The sequence below is a fragment of the Kwoniella dendrophila genome, chromosome 6, assembly GCF_036810415.1.
Source record: "Kwoniella dendrophila CBS 6074 chromosome 6, complete sequence".
NCBI classification, from domain to species: Eukaryota; Fungi; Basidiomycota; class Tremellomycetes; order Tremellales; family Cryptococcaceae; genus Kwoniella; species Kwoniella dendrophila.
Window position 1 is genome coordinate 335,131 of NC_089481.1, and position 12,734 is coordinate 347,864.

Consider the following 12,734-nt stretch of genomic DNA (forward strand, 5'->3'; position numbering starts at 1 on the left):
CATTGTTTTCGTCACTTGATTTTCTCACGAGAATATTGTAATTGTATTTTATCCTCTTATGAAAGGAATTCCGTCCCTTTGTAACGGAAGAAAATTCACGTTTCTTACATTGTATCTAACATTTGATTTCATCTATCTTTGTTGAATCTGTCGAGTTACTTTACATACTGTATATTGTAGAAAATGTTTGTATTTTCGAGAATCGTATGTACAGTTCATGTCCATGTCCATGTTCAGTTGTCATGTGTTCAAGCAGTTAACAAACATTCGCATAAAATGTATCCGACAAGGCATTGATCCACTATGTGACTTTGAATGGAATCCTGGATATAGATTTCACTTGAACTTGAGAATCACCCACTTCAGGTAATCAATTGATAATTTCAATTTGTTGATCGTCTGCTTACAGGTTGACAACTGATTTATCTCAATTGAACTAAAGTACTGTGACATGATAAATCATTCATACATGTTTTGTCATCTGATTCAACTTGTATAGAATCAAATTGGTTTATTGGAGTATACTTCTCTCTTATCTGGATCTGGATCTCACATGATTATTTACTAGAATATATCCGTTAATTTCTTTTTACATTTTGTATTTACCATAATTCACATTGATCCTTCTTTGGAGGGTTCATCTATCATCACATCATCACAATCGTAAATTAGCTGTGTCCATTTTATCATGCTATTGACAAGTATATGTATGATATAGCGTGGGAATTAGAAAAAGAAAGCTTACAGGTGATCCAACTTTACATCCGAAAGCTTTGTGGAAGGCGTCCAAATTCTTTAATGTACCTGTGGTTCTCCAGTAAGGTGGCGAATGTGGATCAGTTCGGACTCTTGATACAGCAGTTGCTGGTCTAGTCAATTGTGCCCAGACCCTGGCATATGCCAAGAAGAACAGTTGATCATCAGAGAAATCTAATCCAGGTAATCTTTCAGATTCAGATTTGACATCTGAAACGGAATCTTTCCAGGCTATATATGCTTGAGCTAATCCAGAATCGGCAATATCTATGACAAATATGTCAGCTAAGTAAGATATGCGAAAACAGCATAAGAGCTTACCTTCTCCATTGGTAAGCTGTAATAATGGGTCAAATTTGACAGATTAGCACCTTGTTTGCCATCTGACAGATAGGGATTTCACTTACATTACCATTAACATATACCTTGTTACCCTCGGCATCGAGAACGTAATATTTCGAATATTGTTTAGCTACGCATTGCGCTCTTTCTTCGAAATCCTTAACAGTTTGTTTAGTCCACCAATCTCTTAATCGCCCTACCGTCAAATATGATATCAGTATTTGCATTCTATCACAGAGATGGGTCAAGTCAGAAATTATGCTCACCTCTTTCATCATATTGACTACCAGAATTATCGAAGGCATGAGTAAGTTCATGAGCGGCCACAGCACCAAAGGCGCCATATCTGAGATGAGCGGGCCAAGCTTGCGAGTAGAAAGGTGGTTGTAAGATACCTGCTGGGAAAACGATTTCACCATCGGGAGGTGAATAGTACGCGTTGACAGCTGTAAATGAACGTTAGCTCGCTCAAGCTTGTTAGCTTGATCAAGCGGGAGCTCACTTTGAGGGTACATCTGAAAGATCCAATTGATCAGCTATGCTTCATTGCGACAGGAGGAGGGTAAGCTTACCTCCCATGAATCTCTATTTCTTCTTCTACCTAATCCCAACCAAGTTCTACTTTCTTCCAATAATGTTGAACCTAAGACGTTACCGAAGAAATCATTTTCTTTGATAGTCAATCTACCATACCAGCTTTGAAGACTCTCGGGGTTGGTGGTATTTGGGTAAAGAGGATAACCGACTTTAGGAATAATAGCTTCGGCTTTCTTTTGAGCTGCTTTTGCTGATTCTTTGTCCATCCATGGGATATGAGGGAGTTTCTCATTAAATGCTTTGACAATAGCTGTATGCATCACAAGTAGTCAATATGTTTATCGAAATTCCAAAATAGTACATCACACTCACAATTGATGATGTGTTCACCTTCAGCTTTAGCTTCAGGAGAGAAAGCTTCTCTAACAAATTCTCTACCCGCAATGAAACCAACGATTTCATCAACCCAATTCAAGCAAACATCCTGTCTGTTCTCTTCTGTACCTTTCTTAATACCTTTAAGGACATCTTCAAGTCTTTTCTTTTCTTGTCTAATGGTAACTTTGGGCCCTAAAGCGCCAGCATAAGTAAGAGCAAGTCTTGTAACGAAATATCCTGATAAAACGTGATCTGGCGTTTTGTCGATAAGATTGGTAACACTTTTTAGGTAAGGTGGGTGAGTGACAGTGATGTTGACGGGGAAAGCTCTTGGTGAGAATGTTGAAAGATAGGTTGGAATATCGATGAAAGGCAACATCTTTGAGACGGTCTTGGTTGAATATGGATTATAAGCGAAATGAGGATTAAAGAGATTTTCAGGATCGGCACCTGCTCGCATAAGTTCTCTCTCGAAGTGAACAACTTTGGCGGCAAGTTTGTCCATTCTCTCTTCAGTCGACTCCTTTGATTTTCTGTTGTCATCATCGTGCTTATCATCGTGTTTACCTCCGTCGCCTTTTCTATCATCTCCAGGCCAAGGCCAAGGCCAAGAATCCTCTTCGGCGATATCAGCTAATTCTTCGATCAAACCTTTAGCATCTTCTTGTCCTTGTTCGAGAGCATATTCAAGATCAGAGAGTAAATCACGCTTATTTTGCTTTTCTCGTACAGAGGTGTGGTCTGCAATGTCGGTCAGGATACCTGCAATAACCGATTGATACAGATCAAGGATTGGTTTTTCCTCATAGTACTCCTTAGAGGGAAGACCACCAAATGCTTGGTATAACCATAAACTTTGAACTTGAGAATCTTCACCACCAGCATCACCTTCAATTTCAAAGTTGACCAGACCTTGTACGCCTAGAGCAATAGGAATATCAGTACGATCGTCCATTGTGCATGAAAGTATGATATCGAGCGTAGGACATACCTCGCGAATGAAGCCAGGCGAGAGCTTTGGTGAGCCGTCGCTCTCTATCTTCGTTTGGTCTGTAGACATAGAAGTCTTGTACACCTCGAGCAACGGGTGCATCCCATTTCATACCACCATTCTTCTTAGCTTTTCTAAGTTGTTCAACTTGTTCGGCAGTAGCAACAAGGTCCGCAGGTATATTGTAAGAGCTATCGAAGGTTCCTTTCCATTCTGAGGACTCGTCAGACAAGTCAGATGATGAGATAGCATCCACATCGAATTCGCCGAAAATGTCGATGATGTGATCAGCAAGGTCGATGAGAGGTTTTCTGCCAACATCGTTGAGGCGATCCTAAATCATATAACGTAATTAGTAATCGGTCAAATGAGGACCATTAGCTTGAGGTCAGAGATCTTACGATATCGATACAACTGTTATAGACAGCTTTCAATTTAGCTAAATTTTGTTCATCTGCACTAGCATCTTTTCTAGGTTTATCAGATGGGATTGAATCTAAAACTTTGAAAAGGATTTTCTAAAATTCCGTTTTTCACATAAATCAGCTTAATCAGGGCCAATAGCGCAAAGACAGCTAACTTACTTTGTTATTATCATTGACTTCGTTAAACGCGCCATATAAACCTTTATCAGCTGGAATTGAATGTGAAGCAGCCCATCCTCCTGTAGCGAATTCATAGAAATCGTCACATGGATCTACAGTTTGATTAAGTGATTGAAGAATAGATGAAGATAATACAACACATTCTGGTGTTAAACAGATATTCTATTGGTACGATAAGTGATTAGCGAGCGAGGCTTGTTGAGGACTAAAGTGATCTCAGCTTTACTCACTTTACTTGGTTTACCAGTAGGACCAGGACTGATTACGGTCGAAGTAGCTGTTGCAGTTGCTGTAGCAGTAGTAGTTATATATTCAGTCTTCCAACCACCATGATCATTGTGACCATCATGTTTGTTCTTTTCTCTCTTTAATGAATTTTCTGATCCAGCAAATAGACCAATGAATAAACTAGTTAACAATAAAAGTAAAACTGCTAAACCACCTAATAACTTTTCAAGTAAAGTCAATGGTCTAGAAGGTGAGAATATCGCTTTCAATCCTGAAGGTTCTTCATATCGTGATGAGTTTGGATTGTCAAGTAAAGGAGCATTCTCTGTAAAGGATAGCGTAGATTACCGTCAGCGGCAAAACCAAGGTAATATAGAACCAGGAAGGAAGGTGTGTCTAGGTATTCTAAGCTCATCAAATGAACACTATTTAACTCACCCTCATCTGTCGATGCTCTAGGCTGCGACATGATGTGTGATGTATAGTACTTTGTCTGATGGAATGTACTACTGGCTGCTGACTGACACAGATGTAGTTGAAGTGGATAGTGCAAGCAATGCTACTCTGCTACTCTGCTACTCCATTCCTCAACTCTTGACCATGTCTCATGATACGCTACTACTAGGAGAGAGGATGAAGGATCGCGTCATTGTCTGTGGTGAGTCTAACCACGCGTTGATTATGGCGGATGTAACCGAAAGGTGTATCAGTCATACAATAACCGGTTTGAACACCTTGCAGCTCTTTCAATTGACTTTGACGAATAGCTATAAAGTGTTGTATAATAAAGAACAGGTTGCAAGAGCTACCTCAATTCTCAGAGAATATTATAATACATTACATGTGATATCTTGATCTCTATAAAATTTATAATTTAAAACCCAAAAGAATCAACCCATTTCCTATTTTCCCAAGTTGACAATCAATCCATTGGTCAATCAATTACCGATCCAAAAAGATTTAGCAGCTTTCTTGATCCTTTTCCACTTATTCACTTTTATACCTTTATCGTAAACTTTACCTTGGTTCTCTATTATAGCATTGGAAATTTCAAAGTAACTTGAAACCATTGCTCTCGTACCACCTCTTGATATTCTAGGTAAATCTTCAATAGCAATTTCAGATTCGTTTCTCATTTCTTCAGCTAAATTTAATAATGGTATTGTATATAATTCATATCTTGGTTGGATCCTCGAATTGGATTTAGGGAATAATATTGAAATAAATTGAGAAGGTTGTTTATTGAAATAAGATAGAGGTACATATAATCTTGAAATTAAAGCATCTTTTGCTATATCCCTAGAAATATTAACTAATTGTAATGCACATCCCATTATTCTAGCTGAATTTATTGTATTCAATCTTTTTATTAACTCTTCATCATTCGTTTCAGATATCAACTGATAAGCATTTGTTCGACTTGAATTTCCTTCACTGTGTAATTTTTCAGCAAAAGTATATTGATTAATTGGATTACTAGGATTGATATTTAGTGGAGTTCCTTCTAAGATTGACCAAGATAAATAACAAATTGCACTTGCTATACTACCCGCAACATCATCTGCATATTTTAACAGATCATTTTGAGTTTGAATTGGTAGATGACTAGTTATGTCATTATCATTCGCTTGAGTGATCGATCTAATTGGTTTTGAAGGGAATTTCAAGTCTGTTGAATATCCATCACATAATTCTAAGAATGGATACTTTGGTACTAATCTTGGTATAATCAATGAGAACAATTGGAATGCTGTTCTATCTGATAAGGTTAAATTTGGTATATCGTCCAGTATTTTATCTAATTCATTTAATGTTTTGGGGTATATATCTGCGGGATATTTTTCGAAGTTTTCATACGTTACAATTAGATGTCTCCTGATAGATTTCAAGATCCGCTGTCTAGCCTCCTCTAAAGATTTGGTTGATACACTTTCAAGTTCGCTTGCTGTGAAAGGCTCATCAATGAGGTTATCCTGTAAACGTCTGATCAGCATTACTATCAACAAGTGAAATCTGTATCCTGGGAAGGCTGGAAAGATACCTTCCTAACTCACCGTTACTCTACACCAAGCATAAACAACTACTAAACCCAATCTCATTTCCCTCGAAAAAGCAAGTTTAGCAACTTCAAAACTACTACTTCCTTTTTTCAATATCCTTTCTGCTACTTTCAAACCTATCAAAATTCTTTGATCGATTTTAGGTGGATTGAAAGCTACTTTTGCCAATAGCATAATATGTGAGATAGGATTTTTCGGTGGACAAGGTGGTAAATCAGGGGAAAGAATTAAGATTGTATGAAGATGTGATATTAAGGATGAAGATAGGATAATAAGGTAGGAAGTTAAGAAGAAGAAAATGGCTTCTTCTATAGGTAAACCTGACCATGGAAATTCAATATTCAAAGTACTTGTTTTTGATATTGACCAACTACCACTTTTTAATGCTATCGTATCTACAATCCAAAAATATCCTGTTCCTATTAATAGCGTTTTCCAATCTGACCAAGTACATTTTGCGCCTAAAAAAGTTAAGAATCCAATCACAGGACAAATCCAAAATAGTATCCAACTTAGATAAAACATATGATGTTTTAATCCATAATCTATTGCTTGATATTGATGAGTCTTTAAAATCAATCTTAATCCAATTAAAGATAATGTTATCCATCCTAAAGCTGAGATAGGTCTTCTAGGTAGGGTTTGTCTTCCAGTATCTACTTTGTTATTCACTTTGTTATCTGCTTTTTGATGTTTATCTATCCTCAAATCCCCCAAGTCCAAGTCAGATACTGGTTTACCTTGCGAAAGGTCTTGATTTGACGTTTGATTTAAGAAATTATCAATATTGATAAATCGATCAATATCAAAAGGTAATAATCTACCATGCGTGAATATACTGTGAAGCAGGATGAGTAGTATAGGTTGTAGGATGAAAAACATGTGTTCTTCAATTGGTACATAGCCTATTTTACCTAATATTGAATTTGGTGGATATGACCAACCTTCTTGGGAGAGGATGAACTATAAGGTCACACATCCTTTGTCAGCTCGGTTGAAAAGGAAAAGATGATTGATCTATCAAGGGTATAGGCGTACTTACATTATCCCATGGTGTAGTCCATATTGTTGCCTGACAAGTCAAATCACTCATTAAACCCATTTCAATCAGACGAGATCTTTGAGATAGGCAGGCAAAACATACCATGAATCCCAGCCATAAGAATTTCAACATTTCTCTTCTACCTAATACAGGAAAGTATAGTAATGTCAAGAGCAAAATTGGAGGTATAATAAAATACAGATGTCTTTGGAAAATAAACAGTAGAATAAAAGATCATTTTATTAGTTATTTCGATGCGTTTTCTATATTTTGGACTATAAAGTTGGTGATCATGTACTTACATCTGTATATAAGTAAACATCTTAAAACTCTTTCTCCAACCTCAGATTAACCACAATCGAGCCCGTCTATCTCTTTACTGAGATTATACACTAAATTCCTGTTCCTTTCTTTCCTAAAAATATCCTTGAAAACCCGTTTATGAAAAGGTTATTATGATAGACATGATTTTAATGATGTGATAATGAACGAGATGTTTTTAAATTGACATCAGTTGTATAGGCAAAAACAGAAATGTAATATCGAAAATGAGAGGAAAGACGAGGTCCTATATTTACAATTTTACCTTGAAATGACGTCTGAACGATATACACTATAGAAATATATAAGGTATGTCAACAAAAGTATAATATCTGAAATTCTCTGTCATTCATATTCAGTCATTCAGTCAGTCACCGCAAAGAAACGGCCGAATTCCGGCAAACCGTAATATGGATTTACGGCATTTTACAACTGCTACAATTTGTATCATAGTTGAAGATATACCTGGCAAGACAACCTTGACAATGCTTTCTGTAAAGTAATGGGGATGCACAAGATCAATGCAAATGCGCAATGAGAATGTATCATGAAATCATCTCTCTTGTCTATCTAAATTTCAACTATCTGACCTAGCTACATCTTCAACATACACTACTTCTACGGTATGGACCCAAAGAAGGGAAAATAGGGTATATGAAGGGAAAAAATCATTAATCTAAAGAACTATATGCAGGAAAACATGAAGATTGTATTTTTAATTTGAGTTTTGGTTTATCACTCCGTTTATTCTGTACAGGAATTAAGAATGACGATCAGTATTCATCCTTATCCAAGTATGAAAGAAAAGGATCTTTCCACTCACGTTGAGCACATTGTACACCTGGTCTACCATCTTCATCATCTTCATCCATATCATCACCATCTGAAGCAGCTGATCTTCTTTGTCTATCATTTGGTTCTTCTAATGTAACTTCATCTAAATGAACTTTTTTACCGAATTTTTGAACTTCTTTTCTTTTTGGTAAAGCTTTTTCTAATTGTGGGATAACTTCAACAGGAATGGTTTCAGGGAATTTCACATTTAACCTAACGTATAAATCACCAAGTTCATGATGTCGATATGATGGCATACCTTGACCTGAAATTACTTTGAGAGCACCAGGTTTAATGATTTCTCCAGGAACAATAGTAACATGTAAAGCTCTTTCATCTAAATGTTCAATAGCAAATTCACCACCACCAAGAGCGGTTAAAAGATCAATTTCAGCTTCACAATAAAGGTCATCACCTTTTCTTTGGAATCTTGAATGAGGTTTTTCTTCTATTACAATAACTACATCACCTGGAATGATACCTGGTGCTTGATCTGATTCACCTTGAAATTTGATTTGTTGACCAGATTTCATACCTTTATCAATATGAACTTCTAAAACTTTTCTTTCTGAATTTGTTTTTTTACCATTACATTGTTTACATCTATCTTTTGGATTCATCATTTCACCTGTACCTTCACATTCTCCACATGGTTGTTGAATTTGTTGCATCATTGGTCCTAATTGTCTTAACATTACTTTAACACCTCTACCTTGACATCCTGTACATGTTGATACTGCTCCTTTTTTACCACCTCTACCTTCACATGATTTACAAATGACTGATTTTGATAAGGCAAGTTTTTGTACTTTTCCTTTATATAAATCTTCAAGTGTTACACTAATTCGATGAACAAGATCTTTTCCACGTCGTGGTCCGGCGTTTCTTGATCCACCTGTATCACGATGTAATCGTTAGTGTTCAGTGACTTTGGATCCTTGCACTTGCGACTCACCACCACCACCGAAGAATCCACCACCACCACCGAACAGTTGACTGAACAAGTCTTGAGGGTCCATACCACCACCCATACCACCTCCACCTTCTAAACCAGCTTTACCAGCTTGATCATATATTGCTCGTTTGTTGGAATCGGAAAGGACTTCGTATCTAATGATGGCAGGGACGCGCAAGTCAGTAAGGTTTCGAAAATTTATGTAACACTTCCACATGTCCGTAACTGCATTATCAAAGGATGCCTCGACACCCATTTCTAACTCGAATTTCACCATTTTCTACGGTTTATGCTGCAAAACTTATCAAAATTGTTTCCTACTCACGCATGGGTAAGGTCTTTGAAGAGTTCTGCGTCACCCCCCTTATCCGGATGGTTGACCAAAGCTTTCTTTCGGTAAGCCTTCTTGATAGCTCCTTCATCAGCATCAGGAGATACACCGATGAGGTCGTAGTATTCGCTATGTAGATAGGATAGAATATTAGTACGATAGTCCAGTATGTCCCGACAGATTCGGGTGTGAGGAAAGAGGCAAAGTAAGTTGAGCTAGGATGTAACAACCAGGTATACATCTTATGACACTATATTGTGACTTGTACTCACGTTTCGACTACCATTTTGTATATAATATCTAATCGTTATGAATAGGTTGGGGGGAAATTATCTAATCGCTACAAATCTATCCTTCTGGCTTGAAAGAAGGTTGAATGAAAGAAGAAAGGAACGCGTTGTCTCTTTGATCGGGATGCTTTTGCAGTGAATTCTATACCTAAGGCTCTCAATTCGACTGAGATGAGTGGTGAGTAATTACGCTTAGTATGCGTTTTTAGTGTTCTTCTATGACTAGATGAATATGATAGACGTTTGAGACGTTTAAAAGTGTAAATTTTCGATTAATAACTTTTTTTTGCCTCCTAAAAGGAAACAACGTAAAGGTAGGTAGGTAGGTATACAGGCTCGGTGAACGTCAATCACGCACTGTCCGTCGGTGTACGCCTACAAAGGAGAATAAAAGAATTCTGGTAAATTCTACCTTACCTTTACATTTGCCACTATAATGCCACATTCAATTTTAACAACTGGTTTATCTATATATCTCCGTTTATCTATAACATGCTAAAACCACGTTAAGGAAGTAGTACCGCTTTGATTACGTATTGAAAACACAACATTCGGTTAACAACAAATGTCGATGTTGATCATCCCATCATGTTGTTTTCGAATTTCCGAGGAAAGATGCTAATTTCGAAGTTTATCTGATTAACATTCATGGTTCGATTGGCTATTTTACTAATTAACTATACGCTGAGATAGCATTCCAATTCACAGCAAGAGAAACTACAATAAGATGGCTATCTCTACTTCGCCTCAGCTGCAGGAAAGGCGTAGTGGTAAGCTCACTATGGATTCATTTCTTTTAGATGACGCGCTTTACTGATGTTATACTTTGATAGACGCCAACACCGATATGATACTGGAGAAGCTAGCCAGAACTAATACTTTCAAGTGAGCCACTCGTCTCACACGGTCAACATCTCTACACATTGCTAATTATTTTTACCTATTCAGCTCTGACTGGCCAACACTTCGAGATCATCTTCATCAATCATTAATATCGACACTACCATTATTCCTCTCTCGCGGACCACCTAGACCATACAGACCACCAATATCACCTATTATGGGACCTATACCTATTAGTCTAGATCCATCCATATCTGAGGATGCTACAGATGCTGAAGGAGAGAAACCACCGTCTGAATCATTACTATTATCACCATCTCAACCTACATCGATATCTACGTCTACACCTGAATCATCTACTTTATCATCCAGTATACCACGTTCATTAGATGTTGAACCTTCTGCAACACCCTCATCGGGTAGACTAGAAAGCTTAACTACACAAGATGATCTGAAACCTTCTACACAAGGTGGCTTAGTCATACCCCCTTTTCCACCTTTAGATCGCAATAGACGGAATTCTTCTTCTGGTGGTCCATCATATTCAGGTGGTCAAATTATATCGTCTCCTTCGCCAAGAAGTATCAATGGTATAAGAGGTGGTGCACAAAGAATTGTTACAATTGGTCCAACAGTTTTGGACGATGAATATGATGAAGAAACTACAATTGGTGGTAAGATTTTACCAGGTTGGATGGATAATGAAGAAGGTAAAAAAGAGTTGGAAAAGGTGGTTAATATGTTAGATGATATGGACGTGTGAGTAGATTCTTTTCACTCCTGTCTAATAACGATTCAGGTTGTCTGCGGTAGGATTATGCAATATTGATGGTATTGTACGTTACAGACCCCCATTTACCATACAACGTCTATCTGAACTTCTCCTAGAACCAACGAAATACTATTCGACTTTTGGGAAATTCGTCAGAGCAATAGAGAAAACATTACTAGTTACCACTCAATGGGAAGCACCATCATACACCGCAGCGCCTACACAACAATTCTCAGTACCGACAACACGTTCGACAGGAGGCAGTATACCGTCTTCATCGTCATCAGCTTCAAGTGATAATGGTTATGATTCAGAATCAACTATGCCACCAGGTTCAACTACGCCCATGTTTAGTCCGATACCATTTTTAACTCAACAACATGATGAATTATCACTTGGGTTAAACGTTAATACAACTGGAGAAAGTTCGATCAATGGCGCTGGTGGACAACAACAGCGATCATTAGATGATGGATTAATGAGTCCTTTAATGTTGTCTGAAGAAAGTGGTGTATTTGGATCATCATCAAATCCAAGATCACCTACACCCGAACCTGAAGATACTGAAAACGAGAATGAAAGTAAAATTTCAGATGATGGGGATATTGAAATGAAAGCTGAATTGAATGAAGATGATCAACCACCTAGAAGACCAACAGTAGCACAAGGACAATATCCTGCAGAGAACGTTATAGAAGCAGAAGAAAGTAGTACAACCTCTGACCCTGCACATCAATCATATTTAGGTAGAGTTGATGAATTAGATACTGGGCCGATTACGTCATCCTCATCACCTACTACACCTACTTTCAATAGAGGAAATTCTTCATCTCCATCGTCAAGTAAATCTAAAACCAAGAACGGTCATCACGGTGATGAAAGCGAGATACCTGTTCCAGGTACAGGTGAAGGTGGAAATATGACACCGCACGGAATGAGTGAAAAACCTGTACCTATATCAAGTACAACTGTAGTTAAAGATGATGACCATAATAGTAATACAGGAAAAAGGACAATAGCAAATTTACCTAGAACATCAAGTGAAAAATCATTGAGGGATAGGTTCGTCAGTGCAGGTGCGACTACAACAACAGAAAATGATAAGAGTGATATAACTGAAGGTAGTACAGATGAAAACGATAAGCAAGTTGAAGCAGAAGAACTTAGTGATCAGAAGATATAATTATGAGATATGAGAGATGATCACGAAGACTTCGGATCTAGAATTACCTTTTAGAGGCTTGTGGCAAACTTATAATGGGAATTTGCATGATAACCGCAATTCAACAGTGAATGGAGTATAAGTTATGTACAGAAAGAGAAACATCCATGCATTGTAGCCATTTTAAACAAGCAAAATACAATACTACCATATCAGGATTGCCTGTATATTCATCAGGTTACTCATACTTTGTTGGATAAGCGTTATTCGTTGGATTTACATAATTA

General features: G+C 37.4%; 4 protein-coding genes across 4 annotated transcripts; 1 reads left to right on the forward strand and 3 right to left on the reverse strand.

The window, feature by feature from the left end:
• Positions 1–602: 602 nt before the first annotated feature.
• Positions 603–4,306, reverse strand: L201_004689 (uncharacterized protein; the record flags this gene model as incomplete). The annotated part of the gene is made up of 13 exons (XM_066220429.1): positions 603–641; positions 746–1,023; positions 1,078–1,093; positions 1,164–1,294; positions 1,365–1,544; positions 1,601–1,613; positions 1,671–1,945; positions 2,008–2,934; positions 3,005–3,338; positions 3,406–3,522; positions 3,589–3,771; positions 3,840–4,162; positions 4,276–4,306. 13 exons carry the CDS (start codon positions 4,304–4,306, stop codon positions 603–605), a joined length of 2,847 nt encoding a protein of 948 aa, XP_066076526.1.
• Positions 4,307–4,775: 469 nt separating this feature from the next.
• Positions 4,776–7,261, reverse strand: L201_004690 (uncharacterized protein; the record flags this gene model as incomplete). Its single annotated transcript, XM_066220430.1, has 5 exons — positions 4,776–5,810; positions 5,892–6,860; positions 6,940–6,969; positions 7,042–7,144; positions 7,242–7,261. The coding sequence occupies 5 exons, from the start codon at positions 7,259–7,261 to the stop codon at positions 4,776–4,778; spliced, it is 2,157 nt and encodes a 718-aa protein (XP_066076527.1).
• Positions 7,262–8,033: 772 nt separating this feature from the next.
• L201_004691 (uncharacterized protein) lies at positions 8,034–9,666 on the reverse strand (the record flags this gene model as incomplete). The annotated part of the gene is made up of 4 exons (XM_066220431.1): positions 8,034–8,989; positions 9,050–9,204; positions 9,375–9,509; positions 9,653–9,666. 4 exons carry the CDS (start codon positions 9,664–9,666, stop codon positions 8,034–8,036), a joined length of 1,260 nt encoding a protein of 419 aa, XP_066076528.1.
• A 731-nt stretch (positions 9,667–10,397) lies between these two features.
• L201_004692 (uncharacterized protein) lies at positions 10,398–12,468 on the forward strand (the record flags this gene model as incomplete). Its single annotated transcript, XM_066220432.1, has 4 exons — positions 10,398–10,440; positions 10,504–10,555; positions 10,619–11,272; positions 11,361–12,468. The coding sequence occupies 4 exons, from the start codon at positions 10,398–10,400 to the stop codon at positions 12,466–12,468; spliced, it is 1,857 nt and encodes a 618-aa protein (XP_066076529.1).
• Between the last annotated feature and the right edge of the window lie 266 nt (positions 12,469–12,734).